This window comes from Aythya fuligula, chromosome 1, assembly GCF_009819795.1.
Source record: "Aythya fuligula isolate bAytFul2 chromosome 1, bAytFul2.pri, whole genome shotgun sequence".
Lineage (NCBI taxonomy): Eukaryota > Metazoa > Chordata > Aves > Anseriformes > Anatidae > Aythya > Aythya fuligula.
Genome location: NC_045559.1, coordinates 139,791,871 through 139,817,237, shown reverse-complemented (window position 1 = coordinate 139,817,237; position 25,367 = coordinate 139,791,871). Strand labels below are relative to the sequence as shown.

General features: G+C 43.1%; 1 protein-coding gene across 1 annotated transcript in view; it reads left to right on the top strand.

Annotated features, from left to right (window-relative positions):
* The window catches only part of LONRF2 (LON peptidase N-terminal domain and ring finger 2), a 30,846-nt gene extending 17,598 nt beyond the window's left edge, over positions 1 to 13,248 (top strand). Inside the window, exons 3-12 of the mRNA XM_032200458.1 lie at positions 1,583 to 1,705; positions 2,593 to 2,754; positions 3,224 to 3,449; positions 5,472 to 5,568; positions 5,929 to 6,043; positions 6,713 to 6,834; positions 7,659 to 7,817; positions 10,412 to 10,574; positions 12,541 to 12,690; positions 13,050 to 13,248. Of these exons, the coding sequence (XP_032056349.1) occupies positions 1,583 to 1,705; positions 2,593 to 2,754; positions 3,224 to 3,449; positions 5,472 to 5,568; positions 5,929 to 6,043; positions 6,713 to 6,834; positions 7,659 to 7,817; positions 10,412 to 10,574; positions 12,541 to 12,690; positions 13,050 to 13,208 (1,476 nt within the window). The 3' untranslated portion in view covers positions 13,209 to 13,248. The remainder of the gene's footprint in view (positions 1 to 1,582; positions 1,706 to 2,592; positions 2,755 to 3,223; positions 3,450 to 5,471; positions 5,569 to 5,928; positions 6,044 to 6,712; positions 6,835 to 7,658; positions 7,818 to 10,411; positions 10,575 to 12,540; positions 12,691 to 13,049) is intronic.
* The last annotated feature ends 12,119 nt before the right edge of the window (positions 13,249 to 25,367 follow it).

The window sequence follows — 25,367 nt, the reverse complement described above, 5'->3', positions numbered from 1 at the left end:
TCTTGAGATATTTCTTCTGTAGACAGCCCCGATTAGCCCTCATTTTGCAGCGTGGACAAGGAAATCCTTCTTGCAGCCCTAAAGACACCAAACTGCCTTGTAGCCTCTCTAGGGCAGTTGAGTAAACTCGTCTGAGATGTTGGGATTGTTAGGAGCTCTTCAGAAAGTTCTTACAGAGGCTGTACAAGTCTCAAAATAAAACAATCAGGGTCAGGCCTCTGCAGTAGCTCTCTTCTTACTGTGTTCAGAAAAAAATACAGATCTGCAGATCATGCCTTAAGCATGCTAACTGTATCCCAGTCCCCAGAAGCCAAAGGGCATTTCTTGGGAATCAGGTCAGGCTCCAAGTGCTCCTTTGACCCAGCCTCCTATTGGGAAATGTGCTTTCTGGTTGCTGGAATAAATAGGCTGCTGCTTTGCTGTGTTTTGGGAAACTCGGTCCTTGTCTTGAGAAGTTGCTGCATACTGAGACTGCTTGTTCAGTTCACCAAATGATGTATGGTAATTAGCCTGTCCTACAAAGTGCCTGCTACTTTCTTTTGCTACAAGCTTCGTTCTTATCTTCCTGACAGTGGAAAGGTAAAGATTGTAACGGGCCTCAGCTTGAAGGGCTGTACTGGAAGGGTGAAAGGAAGTGTACCTGCTGGAGAAGATTATATGGTACTGGATCTTTTGGCATTAGGGTGAAGAACAAAAAAATACATCTGCTTATCTGACCAGTCCAAGAGACACAGCCTAAAGACAGTTGTGTAAATCAGAGGTGGGCTGGAGTTTGCAGAATATGCTTCTGTCTAGGAACCTGGACACAGATGTTTACATACATGTTTAGTTTCTCTCCGTCTTGAAGGAAATGATTTCCATAAGTCAGATTTGAACTGCAAATTGATATCCACAGGGAGAAATTCAGAGGTGAGACATTGCTCCGTCACCAGTAACAAGTAAAGTAGGACTTGTCCCCAGGCTGACTATCGTACCTCTTGGCCACACGTGTGTCACTTTATGACTTGAAGACTAAATGGACTAAAAAGATTTCAGGTTAAGCACTGGAATGCTGCCCAAAGCTCATAATATTTTGGTGTTTTCCACCCAAATAAAATAGAACAATTCTTTTTCCCCTGGCAAGACACCCAGAAAGGAGTGAGTGTCCTACACCTGAAATTGTTTTGCTCTGTCCAGTGCCATGGCCAGCCTGCACCATGCCACTGCTTTTCTCATGTAGCTTTGTTACTGTTCAGAGTGCTCTGGTGTGCGGAAACCCTTCTCCAGGGCTTGGGAGCCCTGTAGGATATGTGCTAGTCTCAGTCCCTGGGGAGACAGACACGGCTCCTCGCTCTGCATCAGATGCTCTGCTGAGGAAAGGAGCGGTGTCTTTGCCTGGGGGCGACACAGCTGTGGGATCCTGGGGACACCTTCAGCAGAAGGGAATGGCTTTCCTTCAGTCACACGGATTGAAGAGATTGGTATCAGGATAACATCTGGTTCTTCATCGTCAGAATGGAGTGAATGGCCAAGTTTGTGTGTTGGTGTCTTGCTGCCACCTCGGAAATGATCTTGGGTTTGTATGTTGTCTTTGTGTGAACAGGGCCATTATGTGAAAGCAAAAGCTCTTTCTGGATTGGAAAGGACTGAGGAAGCATTGAAGGAATTTCTCTACTGCGTTGCCTTAAATCCTGAATGGAGCTCAATGAAGAAAGAAGCCCAAAAGGTATCAAATGTGCTTCTTGGCTTTCGCACTGCTCTGTGGTGGTGCCTCCATCACAGGGATTGTGCATTTGAGGATTCCATTGCAAATTTCTAGGGTGGGCCACTCTTCTTTATAGATGGTGCTTGCAGTATTTCAGCAGGATTTGAATACACCTGGATTTTGTAGGCTCAAAGCTCCTAATTTTAGTGCCCATCAGAAAACCTCTTCATGTGGGAAATGGCAGGGGGTTGAGCAGGGCAGCTCCTGTCCTGGTGGAAAGAAAAATAAATTATGGTCTCTGTAGGAGTTTGTATAACTCCCCATAAAGGGGACGCTGCTCGTTGACCCCAGTCAGGTTCTCTGTTACAGTTCATACAGGCAGCTTTTTCCAAAAAGAAATGGGGGTTCAACAAAGTGGTTGGTGGGGACCAGTGAGAGGGGGAGCAGGCTCTACGTAGCTTCTAGCTCAGGGTGAAAGCTGCTTGAGGGTAGAGCAGTGACATGCTGGATGCAGAGAATGAGGAGAACTCAGACACATCTGTATTAACCGAGTTTGATAGAAAAACATGGTCTGAAGGCTTCTGGAGGCAGGGGTCTGAGGGTCAGAGTGGAGAGGGACAGTAGCAGGGGCAGGACACGACTGGCTGCCACCCTAATTGCTCATGGGGAGCAGAGACCTTTGGGGAGGGAGGTGGACACAGAGTTCCTGGGGAGGGGAGGACCTTGTGATGTGTCTATGGTTGTGGTGGGGACTGCCACATGAGTTTCCTGTGGTCATCAGGGAATGCAAGATCTAGTTGTTGCAAGCCTCTTGATGTTCAGGAGCTCCAGAGCATGTTTACCTGTGTTTACACAACGTAAATTAATTATTTTTATTGTTCTTCTTTTTCTTCTCTCTAATTGACTAGATAATGTGTGAGATGTTTTTCCCAGCCTTTGAAAATGTGCATGATAGTCTAACAGCACCTTTCTCTAGTCGAACATCCCATACGAGATTGAAACCTGCGTTTTTGAATAGCATAAACACGCAGTCAGCTGCTGAAGATAGCTCTGTTGCTGGGTCCTCAAAGGTAAAGTAAAAAGTATTCAACCTGTAAATACCAAAAGTAACATAAGGATCTGTCTGGTCTGTGTGACGTTGTCGTTGTAGGCACTTATTTCATGGTAAGCCTGTTCTCTTTGGCTACTGCTGTACTTCTTGCTGGGACATAGTTCCTCAGAAAAAAATAAAAGAATGCAACACTTCCTTCACAAAATAATGTGACACCTTCCCGTGAAAAATCAATTAAATTTTTTCTCCCTCTATGTCTTTTATGCACTTGGGATTTTAATATGATAGGAATACAGTTTGTAGAGATGGGAGCCATAGAGAAGTGTCCTCATTTAATGCAACTTGAGAGTGGCCTTGTTTGATATGGACCTTCATCCCTTCCTATGCTCAGTAGAGTGACACTAATCTCTTACTGATGTATGTAACCCAATAATCATAAAACTAAGCATGTCTCATGCTGTATATAACTGTTCTTAATTCTTTTTTAGGATACTGTGTTCAGGTTAACAAAAAACCCGTCCCAAGAATCTGATGTATTTAGAAGCACTGATTCTCCCGTTGCTCATAACGTACTGGATCGCTATTTTGAAGACAACAAGAAGTCTTTGGGAGCTATTCTCTCCAGTTTACCTGGGGCTGGCTTAAAAAGAAAGCTGTCCGGTGATGTGAGGGATTTACAAAGCTTGGATGTCCCCAATAAGATCCCTAAAAAAGGTTTGTGCTGTGGCTTAGAAGGGGGATTTCTTTTGCATATGCTTAAAAATGATAAACTATTTTTTCCTCTCCATTTTGTAGGTGTAAATGAAACATTTCTTATATGAATTGGAATAATACTTTCTAGTATGTTCCTTTCTGCTCTAACAGTGTTACTCAGCCATTCCTGTCTTTTTAGAACATGTAGAGTTTAAGATGTAAAAGGCACTGAAGTTCAAATACTGTTTACATTATTCCAGAGCAGTTTCAATTCATTCAGTGAACAATGCATTTTTCTTTCTCAAAAAGGGCATTTCTAACATGTAATCCACTAACAGTTTAGTCTTTGTGTTGCTGGCAGCGTTTCAGTTTTCTAGGTCTCAGAGGTATAGGTGCATTTCATTGTCTTTCTATAGGCAGGAAAGATACAGTAAGCCTAGAAATTAATCTTTAATTGGCATCAGAAAGAGTCACATGCAACTTTACATGAAATTTTCCGAGCAAACAAAGAAGCCCTTTGAAGGATAAGAAGCCCACCCAGTTTTCTGTCACTTGATAGCTGTGCTTACAGTTGGTATGCTTCTCAGGCTTCCAACAAAGACCTCTGAAGTGTTTTCAGTACTCTGGGAAAAAAAAAAAAAAAAGCTGAAGGAAATATATTACTCTGAGCAGTGAAATAATTGGTTTAAAGGGGCTTTCAAAATTCCACCGCATTAGTGTGCGTTTTTTCCCCTTAGAAGAAATAAAAAAACATACCTCCTTGACCAAGATGCCTTGAAATATCTCAAGTCTTCAAGTGCTGCTGTTTGCCTACCACCTCTGCAAATTACCAATTTACAGCCAGTTTCTGATCGTGGTGGTGTGAAGGGAAAAATACGGTACTTTTCTGTGAACTGCAGACTCGGTAAATAGATTGTGAAACCTGACACTCCTCTATCTTCACAGCAAAGGCCAGAGATCGCATTTTACCCATGGCCATTAATTTCTGGTCTGTGCTAGATCCTGATGCTGTGCTACTATTTGCAGAGTGACACAGGTTCTTGCTGTTACTAAAGGCCAACGTGGAAGATGTAGGTTAAAGATAACGCTGTTTTCCTTTGTAGGCCACGCTAGTGCCCTCTCCCCTGTCCTGTCTGTGCTCGAGATAAACCAGATGCTGAGCATAAGTTATCCTTTAACAAAACATCCCAGTGTTTTAACTTAACACAAAAAGCTGAGCATTTTTTTTCCGCAGTCAAGAGTTTGGTTAATAAAAAGGACACGGAGGTAGTATTTGCAGCTCTGTTGCAACTCTTGCTAAGCAACAAAGATGTGGGCTGTAAAAAGTTGCAGAATCTGCTTGTATTAATGTCATCAGAAACCTAAGCTGAAGCTGATACCTCTTGAGCTTAAATAGTGCTGTGGAGTTTGAGGCCTGTGTACTTCAGGTGTGTTAACTGCAGCGATACACACCAACTTCAAGAAACAGGATGGGCAGAATTTTGTGTGTTTTCTGTTTGCCAGTGCTGCATTAGCTCAGGTAACTCCAGTAGTCCTTAAATTTGAAGATGTCTGAAATGTGGGATTTCCGCAGCAGGGTAGTCCAGCAGAGTGTAAGCCTCTTTATACTGGTAAGAAAAATTACCCCTGCTGAGACATCTATAATAAACACTGATGAAATAGTTTAACTGTGTGTAAACAAATTAAATTCTGGACTTAACATGCTTAAAAACATCTGGCCAGGCTGATGTGGGAGTGGTGGTGGTGGTGGTGGGAAAGCAATAGCAGAATATTTTAAAAACTAGACTTTGAAAAAACAACCATTTTTGGAGAAGCAAATCATGGGTATTCAGCTCTAAAATGCTTTCTCTGGCCATAGACATCATCCTCTGCTCTCCAAAAAAATTTCCTGCCAGAAAGTCTAAAACCTAAATGGAAAATATGTTTTCTTTTTGGAAGCTTTGTTTCAAATAAAGAGAGAAATCAGTTTATGGAAAAACAACTTAGTATTTGAAGTTGCACTAATACTGAAATATTCGCTGTAATTATCATCTTAACTTCTAGATGCAGAGGTTTTACCGGAAAACACTGTCATCGCTTCAAGCGAGATACCAACGACTCTTGTTGATGCGTCGGACTTTGAGTGTTCCCTCTGCATGAGGTATGGCTATGCTGACCTGTGATTAAGACCTGAAAGCCTTTCTAGCTTCTGAAAAATGTTTTCACAGTGTCAGTCAGAAGGGAAACCAGCCAAAGAATACCTAAATCATTGCTTCATTCCTTTTTCCTTAAACTTGCATCTGATGAATTGTCACAGACGCAATCTTCGTTAGGCACCAACTTTGTTTACCTCTTCTAAAAATGAAAACCTCTTTATGTCATTGGAGAAAAATGTCACCTATGATTTATACAAAAGCAGGAAAGGATGAGATGGCGAGGTCTAGTCACTCGTTTCCACAGTTCGGAATCTGTATTGTTTATGTTGGCAGCTTAGTTTTCTGTTCCATGTTTTCGTGTGCAGGTTGTTCTATGAACCTGTTACCACTCCCTGTGGACACACCTTTTGCCTCAAATGCCTTGAGCGTTGCCTTGACCATAATCCACATTGCCCACTCTGCAAAGAAAAGCTGTCAGAAGTAAGTATGTCCTTGCCCCACTTAAGGAAGGAAGTACAATACCGTGTTCTTCAGAAAGTATGTATGTGGGGGTTTTCTGTGCCCTACTTACAGAAGAGTGCAGTAGTACCCACAGCACCAAGCTGTGCACGGACCTCATTTGCTCCAGGATATATTCCGTTGTTCCTGTTGGGGGTAAAAAAGTGGGATTTGCTGGTGCTTAAGGAAACAGAGACACCCTGCATTTCCTCAGGCTGTTGCCTGAGGAATCCCAGCTGTAGCCTTGCTCCTACCAGCTCTCCAGTCTGTATCTCTGCTAACAGTTGAACCCTCCTTGGTCAAAACTTGTGCTCCAGTAGACATGTGTCTCGTAATGTCTTGGGTAGCAGTAGCCTGGCAGATTTGTGTAAAAGGAATATATGCATCTTCTGATGAAGTAAGGAAGAACTGCCTTCTCTTGGTAGTGGTACAAATTCTGCCAAAAGCAGGGCATGGGGGTAAAATTAATGGGTGCTAGAGTGAGCCACGTACCCAAAAGTGGAAGTTCTGATGCCCAAAAGCTGGATATGTGGAATAGCCCGTACAATCAAGAGCTAATGTGCTGTTTCCCCTAAGGAAAGGGGGTGAGTTGGGTGGAAGAGATGTTACCTGACTTCTTGTAATCAGACTTAAGAGTTGACTTTTTTGCAGTTTCTGGCGAGCAGAACTTACAAAAAGACCGTCCTTACAGAAGAACTGATAGTCCGTTACTTGCCAGAGGAATTATCTGAAAGGAAGAAAGTTTATGAGGAAGAAATGAAGGAATTATCAAAGTAGGCTCTCTTACTGCTGATTGCTGTTATGAAAATGTGTTTTTATCTAAATTGCTGAGGAAACTTTTTGTTTGCTTATTACAGTGCACAAGATTAATGAATTTGTAAAAACGAACCTGCCACATTTCTTACTTTTGACATGGTTGTTGCAGATAAACAGAACTAATAAGCTTGCATGGTAGAGAGGCACAACATCATTCTTAAAATAAAGATAATTGCTTTATTTCTCTGAATCATTATAATATCAGCTTTGCAAGTTATAATGGGGCTTGGCTGGCAGTAGAAGCCTAATTATAAATATGTTACGCTTCAGGTCAGGAGAAGTTCAAAGATTCATAGCTATGTCAGTGACGTGCAGTGTCTTACCCTACAACTCAACTAAAAACAAAAACAAAACATGCAATTAAGCCTTAAAAAAATAATATGGGGATTAGCAGCCTTCAAACTTAAAGGGCTTTACAGAGCTTTGGAATTCTCCAGCACCTTGCTTTGAATGTGATTAGTTCTTAGATACTGTATTACTATACATGGTCACGACCAAAAATCTTTAAATGTGTTCTTTGAGCTAATGCATCTGTGTGTGCACTTTTGGGCAACTGGCTATTATTTCCTGACTTCTCCTCTATAAAAGTAGATTAGATGGATTGTTTCCTTCATGCATCAACAGAAAGTTTGTTTGGTGAACATGACAAACCACAACCAGATACGCGTTTTCAAAGAAGGAGTCTAAGGAAACCACCGGAACCAGTGTTGTATTAAGGCTTTATGCTGTATATAGCTGTGCCCAGGAGAAAATTGAACTTTTTAAAACAATTATCTTACAGTTTGAATAAAGATGTTCCCATCTTCGTATGCACCATGGCCTTCCCTACCATCCCTTGCCCACTTCATGTCTTTGAACCTCGTTATCGCCTAATGATAAGAAGATGCATGGAGACTGGTACCAAACAGTTTGGCATGTGCTTAGCTGACGAATTAAAAGGGTAAGGAGAAGAGCTAGAATGTCCTTTGTTGCAGTGTTGTCACGCTGATGGGGTACTGCAGCACAGTATACTTGTCTCCCTGTAGTTCCTTCCAGTCCTGTACGAACCAATACAGACGTTGGTGGCTTTTTAGCTTAGCATATCAAACATTCTTTTGGACACAAAAATGTGATTTTTTTTTTTATTGCTCCCCTGTTGCATGGATAGCAAGAATACAACTCATCCTGCTACTACGGGCTCCAAAAATAGCACTGAATTGTGTGTGTGTTTGGAAAGCTTTCTAGCCTGTCTGTTTTAGTGAAAGCTGAGTCTGGATGAGGTTGCTCCTCTGTCTGCTCAGTGAAAAACAAACAAACAACACCAAACAAATCCAAGCCTTGCACAGCTTTCCTGCATAGGCAGAATCATTTGAATGAGACAAAGTATACCCTTGGCTGAGAAGCCTTTTTTGCTGCTGAACATTGCCTTTCGATGTTTGTCTTTACTGCTGTGTTGCAATGTCTAAACTCTGCAGTGAGTGGGTTACGTTGTCTTTCTATATGATCCTACCTTTAATTCATTTTTTGGTGAATTCTGATACTGGTATGTTTCCAGCTCCTTATGTAGAGGCTAAATACTAATCATTAGGTAAAAGTCTAGAGGAAAACCTTCAGTTTTTAAGCCCTTTATAGGTAATAGGTTTTTTTGGGGGGAAGAGGATAAGCTGGAAAAAAAATAAGGTGGTCTTAAGAGAGATTTGTTTTACAGGATAAGAGTAGGTAGTTCTTGACTTCAGGAGAGTAATGCAGAACTGCCAGTGTGGGAACCCTTAAAAACACATTAAGTGTCCTCAGGAGCAGCATTTTAGTAGGTGATCAAGGCAGGAGCAGAGGGAAGGGCAGTCATATCCAGGTTTGGCAGCCTTTCCTTGTCAAGTTTGTTGGCTTCTTTTATCTTTTCTCCTCCTGGATCAGAGCATGAAGGTGGCAGTAAGAACACAGGAGATGCTTCAGCTTTCAGCTGAATACAAGCAAATACTTGTGAGGAAAAAAAAAATGACCCTACGACATCAGTGATGTCAGATTTACTTGGAGTCAGGTCTAATGCAGAGGGCCGAGGCATTACAATCCTAAAAACATGCAAACATATTTATTTGGTAGTACCACAAAGGGTGCTTTAAAAGGCAACCGGTATGGTTGGATATGCTTAGTATGCCCTGTCTGTTTTGAGCTATTGGAATAATTAAACACTTTAAGCATGGTAACTTTCAGTTAAATCAAAAACACTGAAGCACAGGAAGCCTTCATCTGTAGTCACCTGGCAGGCTGTTGTAGCTTCTTACACAAGTAAAGAAATTATTTTGTTTATTCAAAATTGCGAAATCAGATGGGAATAAAAAAGTAGAGAAACTTGTTTTGCCTCATCTGCTAAGACACGGGTATGGAAGGCTGAGATTTGTGCCTCCCTTGAAAGACAGGGTAACAGGGCATGTTCAGTTCATTACCTTCCTCTGTTTTTTAGCCCATTTAGTCCATAGAGCTGTTTTAAATAGTGTTTAGGCTGATTTTGCTGTAATAAATTCACTTCTTGTAATCTCAGCAGTCAAGTACGTGGGGCTTAGTGGTGTGCAGCTGTACTCCTCTGGTTTGTGTAGTGCAGTGGCCAGGAGAGAGGGGTTGTTCACAGCAGTCAGCTTTTTTCCTCCCCAGACCATGAATTCTAGCAGAGTAGAAGCAGGAGTCCTTTCCCAGAAACGTCACTTCTCCTCATTGCTCCAGAGTCACAAATGGCCAAGCCCTGATACAACAAGCATTTCCCTGATGAAACATGTATTGGACCCCGTAGGGATTTGTTATCTTGAGATCAGGCCAGATACGGTGCGTTCTCCTGGTTAGCAGTAAGCTGAGGTACGAGGCTCCAAATGCTGGCAGATCAGCTGTCACGGTGACGAATGGCTGTGGGATCAGCTTCTTTAATGAAATAACTAAAGCACGGGCGCAGAGTAGGTAAAAGCCTGATAAATTAAGTGAAAGAAACATGCAACAGGTTTTTGAGGATGCAGTGGAAGCCTGTGCTGACTAAATCTAACAGATACGATTGTGCTTTCATAAAGAGGGTGGGTTTTTTATTTTGTTGTTAATTTAAAGGATACAAGTGCAAGGAAGAGTCTTGCTGTGTAGGAACCTTTTCCTTCTAAAGCCTGTAATCCTCTGCTTACACCTCAGAGTAGGGGGATTGCCCTCCCAGCCCTGCATTTGTTTCTCAGTTTCTTGACTTCCTTATGGTATCTTTACCCATCTTGTTTTCTCTGCAAAGCAGGTAAATTTGCCCCTAGCAGCTGGCAACTCACAGCATGAAACATGCTTCATTTAGTTTTCCTGTCCCTTCTCTACCTCCCCTAAATACTTAGGCTCTGAAGGTGCTGCTGCCCCGGACCTCTGAGGGAAGGCAGAAAGGGTGGGGGTTGTGTGGCTGATGTGCATAAGCAGAAATGTGTTGTCACCTAGGCAAGGACCTCTTTCAAATAAGAAGTGGTGCATTAGGCCCAGTATTTGTCCTGATGTGTATAACCGCTTGTTGATGACTTCCACTTTTATGCCCTTCTGTCATTTCAGATTTGCAGATCATGGCTGTATATTAGAGATCAGGGACGTAAAGTTTTTTCCTGATGGGCGCTCAGTTGTTGATACAGTTGGTGTCCGTCGTTTTAGGGTCTTAAGCCATGGCCAGCGAGATGGATATAACACAGCAAACATCGAATATCTTGAAGATAAAAAGGTGATCTATGGTGCAAAGTTATTCATACCCATGTATTGCTGGATTCACTTAAATAGCCTTTTCTTGTTGCATTTCAAGTTAGCTGTGCATTATTTTAAAACCAGTATCATTATAAACACTGTAGCTCTATTTTGACAACCGTGGAACAAACTTAGCCTGTCTCTTACACACTTCCCTTTCTTCCTTTCTATCCTTATAATTATCTCTGCTTGAAGTGTTGCATTGCCTTCGTGAATCTCTAAGTAGCTTCTGATACCCGGGTGCTGAGATCTGTCATGATGTGTAGGTGACATCAGAGTCATGTTTTAAAATCGACAGGGGCTCGTCACCCTTCTAAGAACACATGCCTCTGTTAGTGGAGAATTGGCTTTTTCTCTTCTTCCCCTGAGCACAGGATATCTGTTTCTAGCTTTGGCAGACTTTCTGTGACTTTCCCAGCTCTGGTTTGCAGAACACCACCTCAAGCCAAGTGTGGGAGACAGTTCTTGAAACGAGCTCTTAGTGACATACGGTTGCTGTGCCTGTGCAAGCATCCGTCAAAGCTGGCTGAGAGCAGAGAAGTGCAGGGAGGGGAGTAGTTTTTAAAAAAAAGTCCTCTTACGACACCTGTATCAAGTGAGGTGCTTGTGATGGGTGTTGGCCAAAGTATGAATTTTTGGCCTTGCTTAATTATAGCTTCCTGGATCATCTTCAGAGCACATCTGCAAAGCCTTGATATCTCTTAATGCTGAGTTTAGTAGCGATCTTGTGCCAACTGATGAAATCAATTCTGGTGTGGAAGAGCTACGAAGCTCTTCAGCACGCTTTTGTAGTTGAAGTGCAAGTCTAAAATCCTGGTAGGGCTCTTCCAGCCTGTACAGGATGATGCAATTGTTTGCCAGGGCAGGAGATCATGGAGGTGCCTCCCCCCATAGAAGGTCAAAGCATGTAATTTATTCACACCGATGGCTCTGCTGTGTGTATAGATCCCTAGAGAAGGGTGGTGGAACATAGGTGTAAAGGCATTGTTTTGTAGATGGTGCCAGAGACCCACCTCTTTATAATTAGTGAGATTTACCTCGTCTCACTTGAGAGGCTGATGTCTGAGTTCAGCACCCTATGTTCCTGTTACATTTGGTGAGAAGTCTCAGTCCAAAGCTGCCTATTTACTTGCTCTGTGGTAGATACCTACCGTAAGATTAGCTTAATTGCCCTGTAGAACTGTTTCTCCTTGCCTGAGAAGGGCATCCACAGCAGATAGCTCAGAGTAGCAGAGATGAATCACACCGTTAGTGAGTACAGATCTAAAAGAAAAAAACAAATAGCAGTGTTGTTTTTTTTGCTGATGCTTTTTTTCTTTTTACCTAATGGCTAATAGTCGGACCTGTACAACTAAAGCACTCCTTGCCTCAACGAGGGTCTTTTTTTTTTTTTTTATGGCCATTTCTGTACTGGGAAATCATCTGCTTTCCCTGCTTCCTGCCTGCTCACGTGTCTGCCCTCCTCCACCTTCTCCTTAGCTGTTCTACCATGACCTTAACGCTTCTAGAAAGCATTGCAGATTTCTAAATGCTGTAGAATCCCTGTCCTTTTGCTAGCTGGCAGTAGAAATTCTTTCATTTTACCAGACAATGTAATGATGTTCAGAGGTCCTTTTGTGACTGGGACTTGAGGTTATGGGTTTGAGATGATTAATATGATGACCCAGGATTAGAGGGCAGATTGTTCTGTAGTGCCAATGTTTAGCAGGGTTATTAATGAGGCAGTAACTTCTCCAAGAAATGTCATTTCAGAACATGTAGGGGAGGGTAAAAAAGACTTCACCATCACAGGTTTGAAATACGAGACTTGGGTACAGTTTGCTCAGATAAGGACATTTGAACTGCTGTAGTCACTACATTATTGTGCTTCACTTGCTTCTGGGAAAGCGTATGAACTCCGTAGTATCACATCTGTTTTGTTCCATCTCCCTTCTCTCAACGATAAGGTTGAAGGACCAGAATATGAAGAACTTGTCCGCCTTCATGATTCAGTTTATGATCAAGCTGTTGCCTGGTTTACTTCTCTTAAAGACAATATGAAAGCGCAAATTCTCAATCATTTTGGGTCCATGCCAGGAAAAGAACCAGAGCCGCAGGTAATAAATCCTTACGTATTCATTCTTATTCTCTATATATATAGTTTTTACACCAAGGTATTTTCTGACAGAGATTTTTGCTGTGTTTTCGTATGTTCTAAACTCTTATTTACCCAGTTTTGTTCTCTTAGCATTAAGTATGAAAAACAATTATTATATGTCAATGTAAGTTGATATATTAAAAAGTTGAGCCTTAAAGGAGGAAATAGATAAGGAGAGCACCTGAAATTAAGTGCTTAGTTTCTGGTTTTTGTTTTACAATGACTTCCTGAACAAATAAGAGGTGGGAAGGAGGGTGGTGGCCTTCATCAGGCAGTGTTGCTGAACACATGATTGAATGTCTTTCCCTTCTTTTACAGAGCAACCCCAGTGGTCCTGCCTGGTACTGGTGGCTCTTGGCAGTGCTGCCTCTGGAGAACAGAGCTCAGCTGGCGATACTGGCTATGACTTCCCTTAAAGATCGCCTTATCGCCATCAGACGCGTGTTGATATTCGTGACTCGCAAAAGACCCAGATAACATGGACTTCAGTTGTGAGTGGGCACTGAAAGCATCTCATGACAGGTTGTATGGGGTGGGGGGGACAAAAGGGGAGGGGTTGTTTTTGGTTTTTCAAAGGTTCTTTCAAAAAATGAACAGCCCTTTCTGACTGTGTCCGGCATCCATCAGTTGCATCGGTTTGTTATCCTGGGTATTCACCAAACCTTGCACTCTCTCCTGTTGTCCTGGTGAAATCTGAGCCTCTACAAAGCTGTGCTACAGTTAGAATGTAGATGATAGATGTGGATAATTGCTTCAAAGTACTATGGTAGAGTTAATATTTCTAGCCTGTAAGAGAGTTAATTACTAGAGTAGCACCATCGGCCTACGTGTGCTTTGGATTTCCACTTAGTAGGAAAAGGAAGCTCGACAGTGGATTGAAGAGGTGTTTCCTAGATGTCCCTGAAGGTAGTGAACAGAAGAGGAGCTGTGCTTCCCGGCGGAAGTATGCATGAGGACTATAACGAGCAGTGTGCTCTGTTAGTGAACTGGTAGGCAGTCTGTCATACACCCACATCTCTCTTTGTCAGGAAATAGCAGTCTGTGAGGAAAAAAAACCTAAGCCGTTTGTGGTCAAAGCATCTGAGGATGTTTATCTGAAAGAATAATAGCTACTGAGTAAGTACACTATTCGGTAGCCTTAGGTAATCCCTTGTGTTGTGATTTATGTGTTGTAGCGGATTTAGTATGTACAAATGTCTGGAAAGGTGTACTTTGGTTTATTTGAAAAAAAAATCAAAGTAATCCTAGCTGGTCTTATCACTAAATTCAAATCAAACCGGCTCCCTAAAGTATGGTGAACGCTGCTGTGAAATAATGATTTCACTCCAAGTACTAGGAAGGCAGACTGCAGTTTTCTTCAAATGTGTTCTGCAAGTGGGACTGACGAGGATAAAACACGATCTCCCATTTGCCTGCGGTGTCATGCCAACCTCACGTTACGTTGGAATGATCTCTGTTGAACGTGTTTCAAACCAAAAGTATTGTAGTTTAGCACCAGTTGCTGTATGTGATGGAAATCAGTACACAATAACACCGTGAAAGGAGGCGCAAACCGAACACTATCAAGGCAAGTTTCAATGCAAGCTCAAGTCAGGTGTTAACCTTCATTTGTGTTCTTGATTTTTATATAGTGTTTTGTTAATATCTAATTTTCATAGCTATGGAATTGATCGCTTGTCAGTCAAATGATCAACGTTTGCTCAGTTGCCAATGAAATAACTAACAGTGTTACCAATTCAATTGGCATCGTTTCCTATAAGTAGAATTGTTACTACCAACAGGAAAGAAGTTGACTTGAATCTCAATGTGCTGCAAGCGTAGCAAGACCAATATAAAGACTTGTTCATGTGCAGAAGTCTGGTAAGATGAAATGGCTGTTTACCTAAATGGTCAAAGTGCCTGGTTTCTTTTTTTAGTTCTTTTGTCCTTATTTGTCAATGAAGATGTATTTAAACTTTTTTTTTTTCAATTTGCACATGAGTTCTGGAAGAAGACTGCATTCAACTGCAGTAATTAAGTAATTACCTGTTCTCTTTGGGTATTGTAGTTATAACCTGTGTGGTCTGGGAAACAAAAATACAGAGTTTTTTTCCTTTCAGCAAGTGGCTACCACAAATGGTTTCTGTAACATACCCTGAATGTACTGTAACTGCCTCTACCTTGAACACGCCTTTTCTATTTAAATAATTTGTAAGTATATTCTCTGAATTGTGAAGTGCATAACTTACAACCAATGATGTAATAACCTCTACAGTAGCCTTCTGCAAGTTCTGCTACCATCACCAAAATACTAAAACTCAAGTTGAGTGCATTTCCTCCAGGATTTGAAGATGCTGAAGAGAAAGTGTTGAAATACAAAGCAATTTTGAGAGAATTGCTCTGTGTACGGGGGAGGAAATGTCAGGATTCAGTAGGTCTTCAGCCCACTGTCAGTTCAGCTACCGAAGGGTGATTTTACAAACTAATTCTCAGACCAGAAGATGGACTGTCTGATCTTGCAATCCTTTCTGTTCAACTTCCTGTTCTTCCCATCCCTTTCCATGCTGCGTATTTCTTCTAGATTCACTCATCTCGTTCCTTCATGTGTGTGGCCTAGTTTTGAGTGTTAATAGTTTGGCTGCAAGGGACACTGATGGTATTTGTATATTGCTGGTCCCTGATCTTACATGTGCTTAATTTTGCTTTTAGGAGTGCGTTTAAGAAAAAAAAAAAATCAAGGTGCTAGTTAGTGTCTTCTTGGCTTTGCCTCAGTAACTAATGTGAATATTCTTCTTTGCGAAAGTGATTTTTCAAGATACCTACTGTTGAGGTACTTCTGAGAGGAAACCCTACAGAACAAAAGAGGTTGTTTACTGCTGTTCTGTAACGTGTAAAGACATTTTACATGAAAAGTGACATTACTGTGTTCATGAAGGCGTGCATAATTAATGAAGTGATAGTTATCGGTGAGAAAGCTGAACTGTAGAGGGATTTTTTTTTAGTCGAGGTTTAAAGCGGTTTTTGAGTATGTCAGTGGCTGATGTTTTGGATAACTGATACAACTTTGGAATTGTCTGTGTGTGGATGCAGATAATCATATTAGCAGCCCAAAGCTGACATTTCTTCCAAAACATTGAATGCTGATCAAATAGCAAAGCTTTAAGAAAACAAACAAACAAAAAAAATCACCACTACCCTGTGGTACTCGCTTTCTAAGGGAGAGTATCCGTTTCTTTGTTACCAAATTATCTCTGCCATATAGTCTCTACAGCATCCAGTAGTACCTCACTGGACCAGCTAGCTATCTCGTTCCTCTCTTGGCAGGGGGAAGTGTCCGCGTCACGGCCGTTCTGCGCTTTTGTGTAACTTGTCACCAGGGTACATGTGGAAGCACGGAGCTGAGCTCCTGGAAGAGATAGACAGGATTTGTTGCCTTTCTAGCTCATTACACTTTTCTTGCTTGCTGTCCAAGCAAGGATGCTGGGGTATATGATGAGTCTTTTCACTGTGGTGAATGTGGCCCTTCTTTATACATCATAAAGAGGCCAACAACAAAAAAAAATCCCTCTACCTCTACACCTGTTGTTCACCTGTAAAGCTTCAAGCTACAAAATTATATATATTTTAACCTTTTTTTGTCTTTCAGAAGCATACTAATTGTTTGCCACTGAGGCCTTTTATCTACTGTATTTTAATATGTTCATTTGATAGTCATCGAGATCTCTTTGTACTTCTAACCTGTAGATCTTGTCATGTTTCTTACTGCTCCTTTTTCCTTGTTCTCCAGTCCACTTTTAAATTGATAAATAGAAAGCTGTACACTCTCTATTCCAATTACATTTTACACTAGTGGAACTGGTATTTTGGTAGCGCCTTAATTTTGCAGTTGTGAAATGATTGTATCAACTCTTATCTGGGGCTTCTGACCAGATTTAAATGAGTATGTTTAATGTAGATAAACTTGAAACCATTTTTTTACTGTTTTAAAGCTAGTTATGAAATGGAGTGTGTACATATGTATAAATATAAATTATTAATCTGCACCTTTTTGTATCTAGTAAATACCGGAGGAGTTCATGTTCTAACCACATTTGGCACTTCTTGTTGCATAAGCAAAGCCAAAACTTTTTTTAAAAATTGCAATGTTCATTTCATGTATATTTGCAATATTCATGGGAAATGTATTTAATTTATGTGATATTTGGAATAAAACAGATTGAATTTATAAGCCTGTGAGTTTATGGGAAAGCTTGTTCGCTGTGTTTCTGAAGGGAGAAACTTGGCTTCTTGTTTTGTAGCTGCTCAGATGAGAAATGGGTATTCTTTAGCCCCAAGTCAGAGAACCATAGGGTCATAGAATGGCTTGTGTTGGAAGGGACCTTAAAGATCATCTAGTTCCAGCCCCCCTGCCATGGGCAGCCACCCGCTAGGTATGTATGAAATGTACCATGTCTGGTCCCACGGAATAAATCCTAAAGAATACAGTTATAATTAAGGATGCAAAACGCTCTACTGACAAAATCCAGTGAAAGAAAATGGCTCTATGGCACTGCAGGGCTTAGGTGAGGTTCCACCACAGGTCAGTAGGTGTGGCTGGGTGCACCCAGTAAAGGACTCTGGCGTGTGGGCTGGGCTCCTTGGGCAGAAGCACCAGAGTGCAGTTGTGAGAAAGCAAAGCAAGTTTCTGGAAAGTGTGTCCCAATTTGAGATCAGTGGAAGTAAAATCACGGCATAAAGATTGTAAATCTTACTAGGATTTTTATTTTGTCCTGCATGTCCTTAGCTAGATGACGTAGAAAGGTACAGTATCAAGTTATGCCCATTTCCATGAGCCTTAGAGTGATGCCCTTCCTGGGACATGTAAACCTAAGTGGTGTGTTACCCTGTTTGCATTTTTTTCTGCTTCATCAAAGCAGAAACCCAAAATAACTACTTGGTTCTGTCCAGCAGCACTTAGGTTTGGAAAGCTGAGTACTTGCTGGAAGCTGTTTACTATTCAGCCATAGAATTAAAAAAATGAGTAATCTGGACCAAAAAAAAATCTAAGGCTGTGTGTCTGTGGGGGAAGAAAAAAAATAAACGTATGAATCCATGCCAGCACTTTCCTGAGTTCATTTCATGAATGTGTATAGTACACACAGCTGAAAGACAGACATGTTTCTAATCACATTTACGTTACAGGGTAGGGATGTGTTGTTTCTAAATGGAGATGAGTATCACTTGCTGACAGCTCCTGTAGCTCTGTGCTGCCGTATGCGGGGTTTGGCCTTACCTGCTATGTTTGGGAAATCATGTGTCCACAGAAGAAATGTTCTCCTTTTTCAATGATGCTTAAGTGTTTGTTCTAATACATATCTGCTTCTCTTTTGAGGCAAAGTCAATGTTGGAGCCTGGCTCCTGAAAGGACCTGGATTTTGAAGGGAAGCTGGACCAGAAGCTGTTCCTGAGGGCTGGGCCAGTATATATGAACAAGACTTAACTGGGCCATAGACTTACTGTGGACAAAGTCAGAGAAATGGTTCTGGTCCCCTTTCCACTCTCCAGTATACTCCAGAGGCAGAGCTGAAACTTCTGCCCTGCACTTTTAATGATTAGCCAGTGGAAGGAGGTTACCGGTGTGCAGGCGCAGTGCAGCAGCCTTCCAACAAATTCCTCTAAGGCATTCAGGTACTGAGCACGGACCTGTCTCTGCAGAGATCCTCAGCAGAGTTATGGGTAGGCTTGTCACTGCAGTCACCAGTCAGTCCCAGTTAAAATATGCCATAGTCTCAGCTAAGGGTGGATAGTTCAAGATAAGGGCAATTAAAAGGGGCAGGCAGCATGCTGGAAGCATTATGTCAAAAATTCTTTTCAAATTATACTCCTGGTTTCTACTCAGACCCGAGGATGGCATACTGCCAGTGCCCAAGAGCGTAACTTTTTTCCTTAATCATAGCAGCAAAGGGAGACAACTCTGCACAGCCTCTTCAGCTCATTCACATCAACTGTGGCATGAAGGCCTCTCACCCTTGGTTTGACCCATGGACCACGTAGGAGACCCACTGCTCGTCACGGTCATGCTCTTTTCTGTGACTCCCATCCCCTGCTTGTCACTAGCCCTTGTTCTTTCCTTACCTGTTTTTTCTTTTCAAGGGAGAGAAGGTGTAAAAGGTTAGAAATAAACCAAGCCCCTCAGAAAATTTTGCTGGCTCAGCAGTTACTGTGGTTTGGGTCCAAGCTGCTCTCTAAGAGAGCAGGTTCAGGCAGCAGGACACCTCGTATCCTGCCACAGCAGATCTGACAGAGAAAGAAAGATGCTTTTAAAGGAGGAAGAGGGAGAAATATGTAATCTGGTGTACTTTGTTGTAAAAGGAAAGATAAATAAACTTTGAGCCTAGGCTCTGCCCTGCTCTGGAGCAAATACCCCGTGTTTTCTGCTGGTGTCTGAGGCACCTCGCAGCGTTGGCTGGCTGCCTTTGGCTAACCAAAGACAGTTTCTAGCTGATGGACTTGCTGTGCCGATGTAGTCACAGCGTCAGAAAATGTCTAAATGTTCCACGCCAGCTTTATTTCTTTAATCTGAAACCATTCTCCTTGGACAGGAGGAGGCAAGGCCATACATTGACACATAGCCAGCACCCTTATGTTTTCCCCATTCCCTCTGTGAGTGTTTTGCAGTGTTCAGGGAAGGCCATGAGGCTGTGTGGGGATTGAGCCTCCACCAACACGTGGGGCATGTAGCAATGCTGGTTAAACCAGTGGGGATGTTCTTTCTTACAGAGAACACGCAACAAGGCTGTAACAAGGCTGCCGAGCTGAAGTTAGTTTCTGCAGCTCGGTTATTCCAGTGGAGACTGGCATTCAAATAAAGTGATTAAAAGAAAATCCAAGTTACTTACCCAAAGCTAGAATTCGCAGAGCGTGTGTGCCATGTCTCTGCATCCCAGACTGCTCCCCTCTCCTCTCAGTTCCTTGTTTCTTTGTCTCTGCTGTGTCTGGAGGGCAGGAGAACATGTCGGGGAGCACCCTAACCTCAAGCACCATGTTTGTAGTGTCACCAGAACAGTTCCAGGGGAATGGCTGATACTGAAGCATCCAGGCTTAAGGTACACCATCACCAGAGCTTAACTGTATGGTGGAAACATTCATCCACAATGGAAGAAATGAAGTAACTTTCGAGTAAGTTTTTATGCTCTCTTACTCCCTGTTGTTCTGGATCAGCTCTCTTCGTGCTCTGCTCCCACACCAGGTGTAACCACAAGGCTCAGAATTAAGCACATTCAGTCCCACAGGCAGAGCTGAGACTCTGTAAATCTTCCATGAGAACTGGATGATATTCAGATGTCCTTTCTCAATGCTTACTAGTACCAGACGCTCAAAAAGTACAAGAAATGCTTGAATGGGAAAAATGAAAAGAATTTGGCAAGATATTTCTCCCCAGTTTCTCAATTAGAGGCTTATATATGTCTCAAAATAGCCTTTTCTTTTCTCCTGGTATATAGAATTTGAGGGAGGCTCTAATCTTTAACAAGTAATGCTGGACAGTCATGGCGTTCATAAAAACTGCCCATTCTCTCTTCAACCCTGCAACATTGTGACCTCTGTGCCATGGCATACCAGCAAATTTCTCAAATTAATTGTGCATGGAGGTTTTTTTATTTTCTCTCTTTATTTTTTGTCCCGTTTCAGCATTTCTATTATTTTTGTCATCTTTTCTCGCGCTAAAGAGGCACAAATCGATCACACTTTTCTAAAACAAATCATAAAAAAGCCTGTACCTCCCTCTCTTCACACGTTTGGCTGTTTTGTTTGCTGTGTAGGTAGCTGCAAGACTGCATTCAGCAGCTTTGTGCCTAAATTTTGGGCTCCTGGTTTCGCAGAGGTGCCTCCTTACCAGATGGTGCTTTCAAGCAAGTAATTTTCCTGTTTACTTTGCAGCAATTGACTCTGCGTAAGTGTCAGCTTTGGCTCGACCTTTTCAAATATTGTCATTACACGTTAATTCTGCAGTGCACAGGCTTCTTGATTTTATCTTTACGGGTAATAACAGGCAATTCTTTCTCAAGAATATGTACTAAAGAATCAGTAAGAGCTGGTGTTCTTCCAGTTACAAGGCAGCCTAGGTGTACCTCTTTTTTTTTTAGCAGAGAAATCCACCCCCCTTTAGAGACCCAGCTGCTGATTCCAGCTTGCCTTTAGCTCAGTGCTCGGTTACTGCTGTGCTTAGGGCTGGAAAATCCGCTGGCACTGAGGAGTTAAATATTTCTGAGTTTGCACTTGAGTCATCTGTCCCTGCTTTGGGAGTCAGTTTGCTTGCAAGCACGTATGGGATTGGAGTCAGTCCTGGAACACGAGCGTGCGGCTCTCACGTCTGACATGCACCCGCTCGGGCAAAGACCAGGGAACAGCTCCTGCACGTGCAAACATATCTAGAGGAGAAAAGGACACAAAGGACTCAGGGAGGATTAGCTAAGGACATGTTGTTGCTTCAAGTCCATTCATTTTAGATGGGAGAAAGAATCCAGGGAAAGACGTGAAGTTTTTGGCTGTGCCCCTCCTCCTGAACTGTGTGTGAGATTGTTCCCTGGCACGGATGCTGCCTGGCACAGAGCAGCCTGTGTCCATAGTGTTAAACCCTCTTTCCCAGACAAAATGTGAGGCTGCACATAAGCTGCCTGCTGGGAACAGTCCCCGGGCTGTGCTAACTCCTGAGCTGCATCTGCAAAGCCTTCCTCAGCCCTCCCCAGTTTGCTTGTGCAGAGATAGTTGTTTTTGAGCCTTGATGGTTGTTTTTACGTAACAAGAAGTTTCATGATAAGGGACCCCCGGTGTAGGAGGGGGTGAGCACAGCTGGGATTAGGGCTGGTAGGAAGGCAGTCCAGCTCTGTCTGGCTTCAGATGTGATGCTGGTGTAGGAAATCCTAGCATGCACCTCCTAGATGAGCACATATGCAAGGCTTCACAGTGCTCTGGCTTGATGTTCCTAACCAGAGTGTAAGGTCTTGGTCCTCCAACTGTGCAGGAAGGGGAAAAAGTCGAGGACTGGAGAAGCAGCAATGAATTTTGGCTGAAATCACAGGAAAATGTTCTAAGGTATGTGTATGTTACATGAAGACAGGATATGAGCTCAGGCTTGTGCATACAGGGCTGGTGATGACCCAAAAAGCCTGCAGTACGCTGCACAAAAAGGGAACAGAAGAACACCAATCTGGTCTGGAATAAATATCTGTCAGGCCCAGTGCCCTCCTCCTGGCAGCAGACAAAAAAAACAAAAAACAAACCAAACCAAAACTAAAACAAACAAACAAACAAACAACAACAACAAAAAAGAAAACAACAACAAAACAAAAACAAAAACAAACAAGCAAGCAAGCAAGCAAAAAACAAACACAGGGGGAACTGGGCAATACGAACACTTCATCTCCCATCCTGCAGCACTGACAAGACTTCCTGAGCCAGATCCAATGTCTGTGCATTTTGGAGCCCTCAATAGATCTCTCCTCCATAAATTTTATGCCATCTTTTTTCAACCCATGGGAAGGTTCAGCATCCACAGCCACGTTTGACAAGGATGTCCACAGGCTGGCTGATGGATGTATGATGGACTACTCATTCTGTTTTGTTTTGGATGAGGATATTACATAGAATCATAGAATCATTAAGGCTGGATATGATGTCCAAAATCATCTGGTCCAACCATCTCTCTACCACCAATATCACCTACTAAGCCACGTCCCCAAGCACCACATCTAACCTTTTCTTAAACATCCCCAAGGACTTGACCACTTCCCTGGGAGGTGCTCCTTTCTTCCTTTTGTGCCCCCCAGCCCTTGTATTGCAGTATTAAAGGTTAACTCTAGTACCTTAGGGCCCAGGTAGAGGCATGCTGGAAAATAAAGGCAGATTTTTGGAAGAAGCCATGTGGAAGTGGCCTTACAGTTGGCTTTTTTCCTCTTCATATACAGAAACTAAGAGGCACCAAAGGGAGGCAGGCATCAGGAGCTGAACAAAGAGGAACAAAAAGAAAGGATTCTTCCTCCAGGCCCTTTCTCTCTCTCTCTCTTTTTTTTTTTTTTTTTTTTTTTTTTTTTTTGTTCACAGACCTTCATTAGACCACAGAGTACAGGCTCAGTCATTCACTCCCTTAGATTCCTCCCGCAATTTCCCATAATTAGCCTTCATCCATATAAGCCTGAAGGACTTACTGCCATCAAGAAAAAAGAGACACCTCCATCACAGGTGCACAAGGACTGTGTCTGGCTTACTGAGGTCCAAGTAAGCCACCCAAAGGTGGCTGGATAGATGCCACTGTTTGCCTTACCTCTGTGTCTTCGTCAAAATAAATGAGGGATGGCAGAGGCTGTTTCTGCTGGCAGCAAAGTTTGTGTTATGTGATAGAACCATATTTGTAGCCTTTTTTTGTTTTTTCTATTCAACAGGCAATTTTGCTGTTTCTTCTGCCCACAGCTTCGAGAAAGCTAGGCAGCTAGCAAAGCAGAACAGATGGTAGAGAGAAATCTGCCTGCAGCACCCTCACTAAGTAGAATATGTTTCTGCTATCTGTGAGGGAAGTACAGATGCACAAAACATAGATGCTAATAAGACTAAAACCCCTTTAAGCCACCACTGGAAGGTGGCAGTAGAGGTCCCCTCTGAGCTCTAGGAGCATCAGGTGACAGCAGACTGTGGAAGGGTTGTCAGGCAGGCACTGCTGTAGTAGTTGCTATCTGGTATTTGGGAAGATTCAGAGATACCAAGTCTCACTCTACACAGCCTGGACCTGTTCTGGCCAAGATCTGGGCTCAGACTGCCTGCTGGCTTCTTCTGCCTGTCCTCTGGATCTTGCCTTTCCATCACCAACTGCAGACTCCTGTTGGCATCTCTCTTCCACTGAAGCTGCTGCCCCAGTGAAAGCACATCGGTGAAAGAGGTATTCACAAGAAAATGAAAATAGAACAAATGCTAGGGACTTCCTGGCATGCTTTGATTTCAACATCTTTTAGATTAAAGCCATTACCCCTTGTCCCATCACTACACCCCTGAAAAAGAGTTTCTCCCCAGCTTTCCTGTAGGCCCCCTTTCAGTACTGGCAGGCTGCAGTGAGGTCTCCCCAGAGCCTTCTCTTCTCCAGGCTGAACAACCCCAACTCCCTCAGCCTGTTTTCCCCTCCAGCCCTCTGATCATCTCCATGGCCCTTCTCTGGACTCATTCTAATGTTTCTGTGTCCTTTTTGTGCTAGGGTCCTCAGAGCCGAATGCAGCACTCCAGGTGGGGTCTCACAAGAGCAGAGCAGAAGGGGAGAATCACCTCCCTCACCCTGCTGGCCATACTTCTTTTGATACAGCCCAGGATATGGTTGGCTTTGCAGGCAGCAAGCGCACATTGCTGGCTCATGTTGAGCTTCTGTCAACCAACACCCCAAGTCCTTCTCCTCCGAGCTGCTCTCAAGATAAGAGTTGCACACTTTTCATCTGAAATCTTATTAATCTATGAGTGCTTTGTATGTTCTTCTCCTTCTCCAACAGCTTTTCTGTCTCTCTCTTCCCTGTACCAGCAGGCAAAGGAGCTGTAGGGGAAGGAAGGCACTGGGGGAGGAGAGGGAGTCTGAAGAGAAGCAGGAGCTTGCATGGTTTTCTTGAGCCATCTCACCATGTCGGACAGCTTTTACCCACTACTCAGCTCACTGCAGACCCTCCTAAACAATACAGGAGGCCACTGAGCTGTGTGATTTTATCCTTACAGACAGGGCTGGAAGCCTCTGACCCACCTCCCCCTTGCTGAACATGGCCCAAAGCCCTGGTAGCAGGCCCAAATTGGGCCCAAAGCCCAAACACCAGACTTGGACTGTCAGCCCTGCTTCTCTCAGCTCATGCACCCCCAAAAATTCATCCATCTGCCCCGCGCTGACCCAAACCAAGGCCTAACCCTGGACCTCTCCTTCAGCCCCTCCTAGCAAGTGGCTGACAGAGCGCTGCGCCAGCCCCTCACACGTGGCGTTGTGTCTCACCACGGCTGTTTCTGTGCATAACGTTATGCCTTCGAGCTGGGCTGTGTCATAATTGCTGCCCACTGTTGTGGTTAAGGCATACCCAGAGTGTATAAACCATGAACTAATCCCTCTCCTCCTTCTAAAGGGCTTCGACTGTGCTTGCCAGCAGTGGCAGAAAGGTGCCTCTCATTGGGATTTAAAAAATCTCCATGTTAAGGCTAAACATGAGAGCAATGCAGACCAGGCAGCATGACCTTTTTTGCCTCAGCACCTATGAACAAACCTTCCCTTCATGTCCCTTACAGTTCGACAGACCCTTCTTGTCTTCCTATGCCCTAGTTCTGTGTTATTTTCCTCTTTTTTGCTCCCACGGCAACCTCGTATGTGCCTGGACTGGCTCCCTGAGCACCAGCGGGTGTTCCAGACATGAGAGCAGAAATTACACGTTGTACTGCTGTTTTCTGCTGTTTTCTTTCTTCAGACACGTTGCTTTTGGGGGAAGGGGTTGGTGTGAATTTAGCCTTCAGCCATGTGAGTGACTCAGCACTATTTTAATCTCCGTATCCTCCCAGACAGGAGCCTGGTTGTCCTGCCATTGTGTCCATCCTGCTTCCTTGCGCTGGCTAAGGCAGTTTTCCCTTTGCCCTTTTGCCAAGCAGTGGGACTTGATGATGCTCCTCTGACAAACG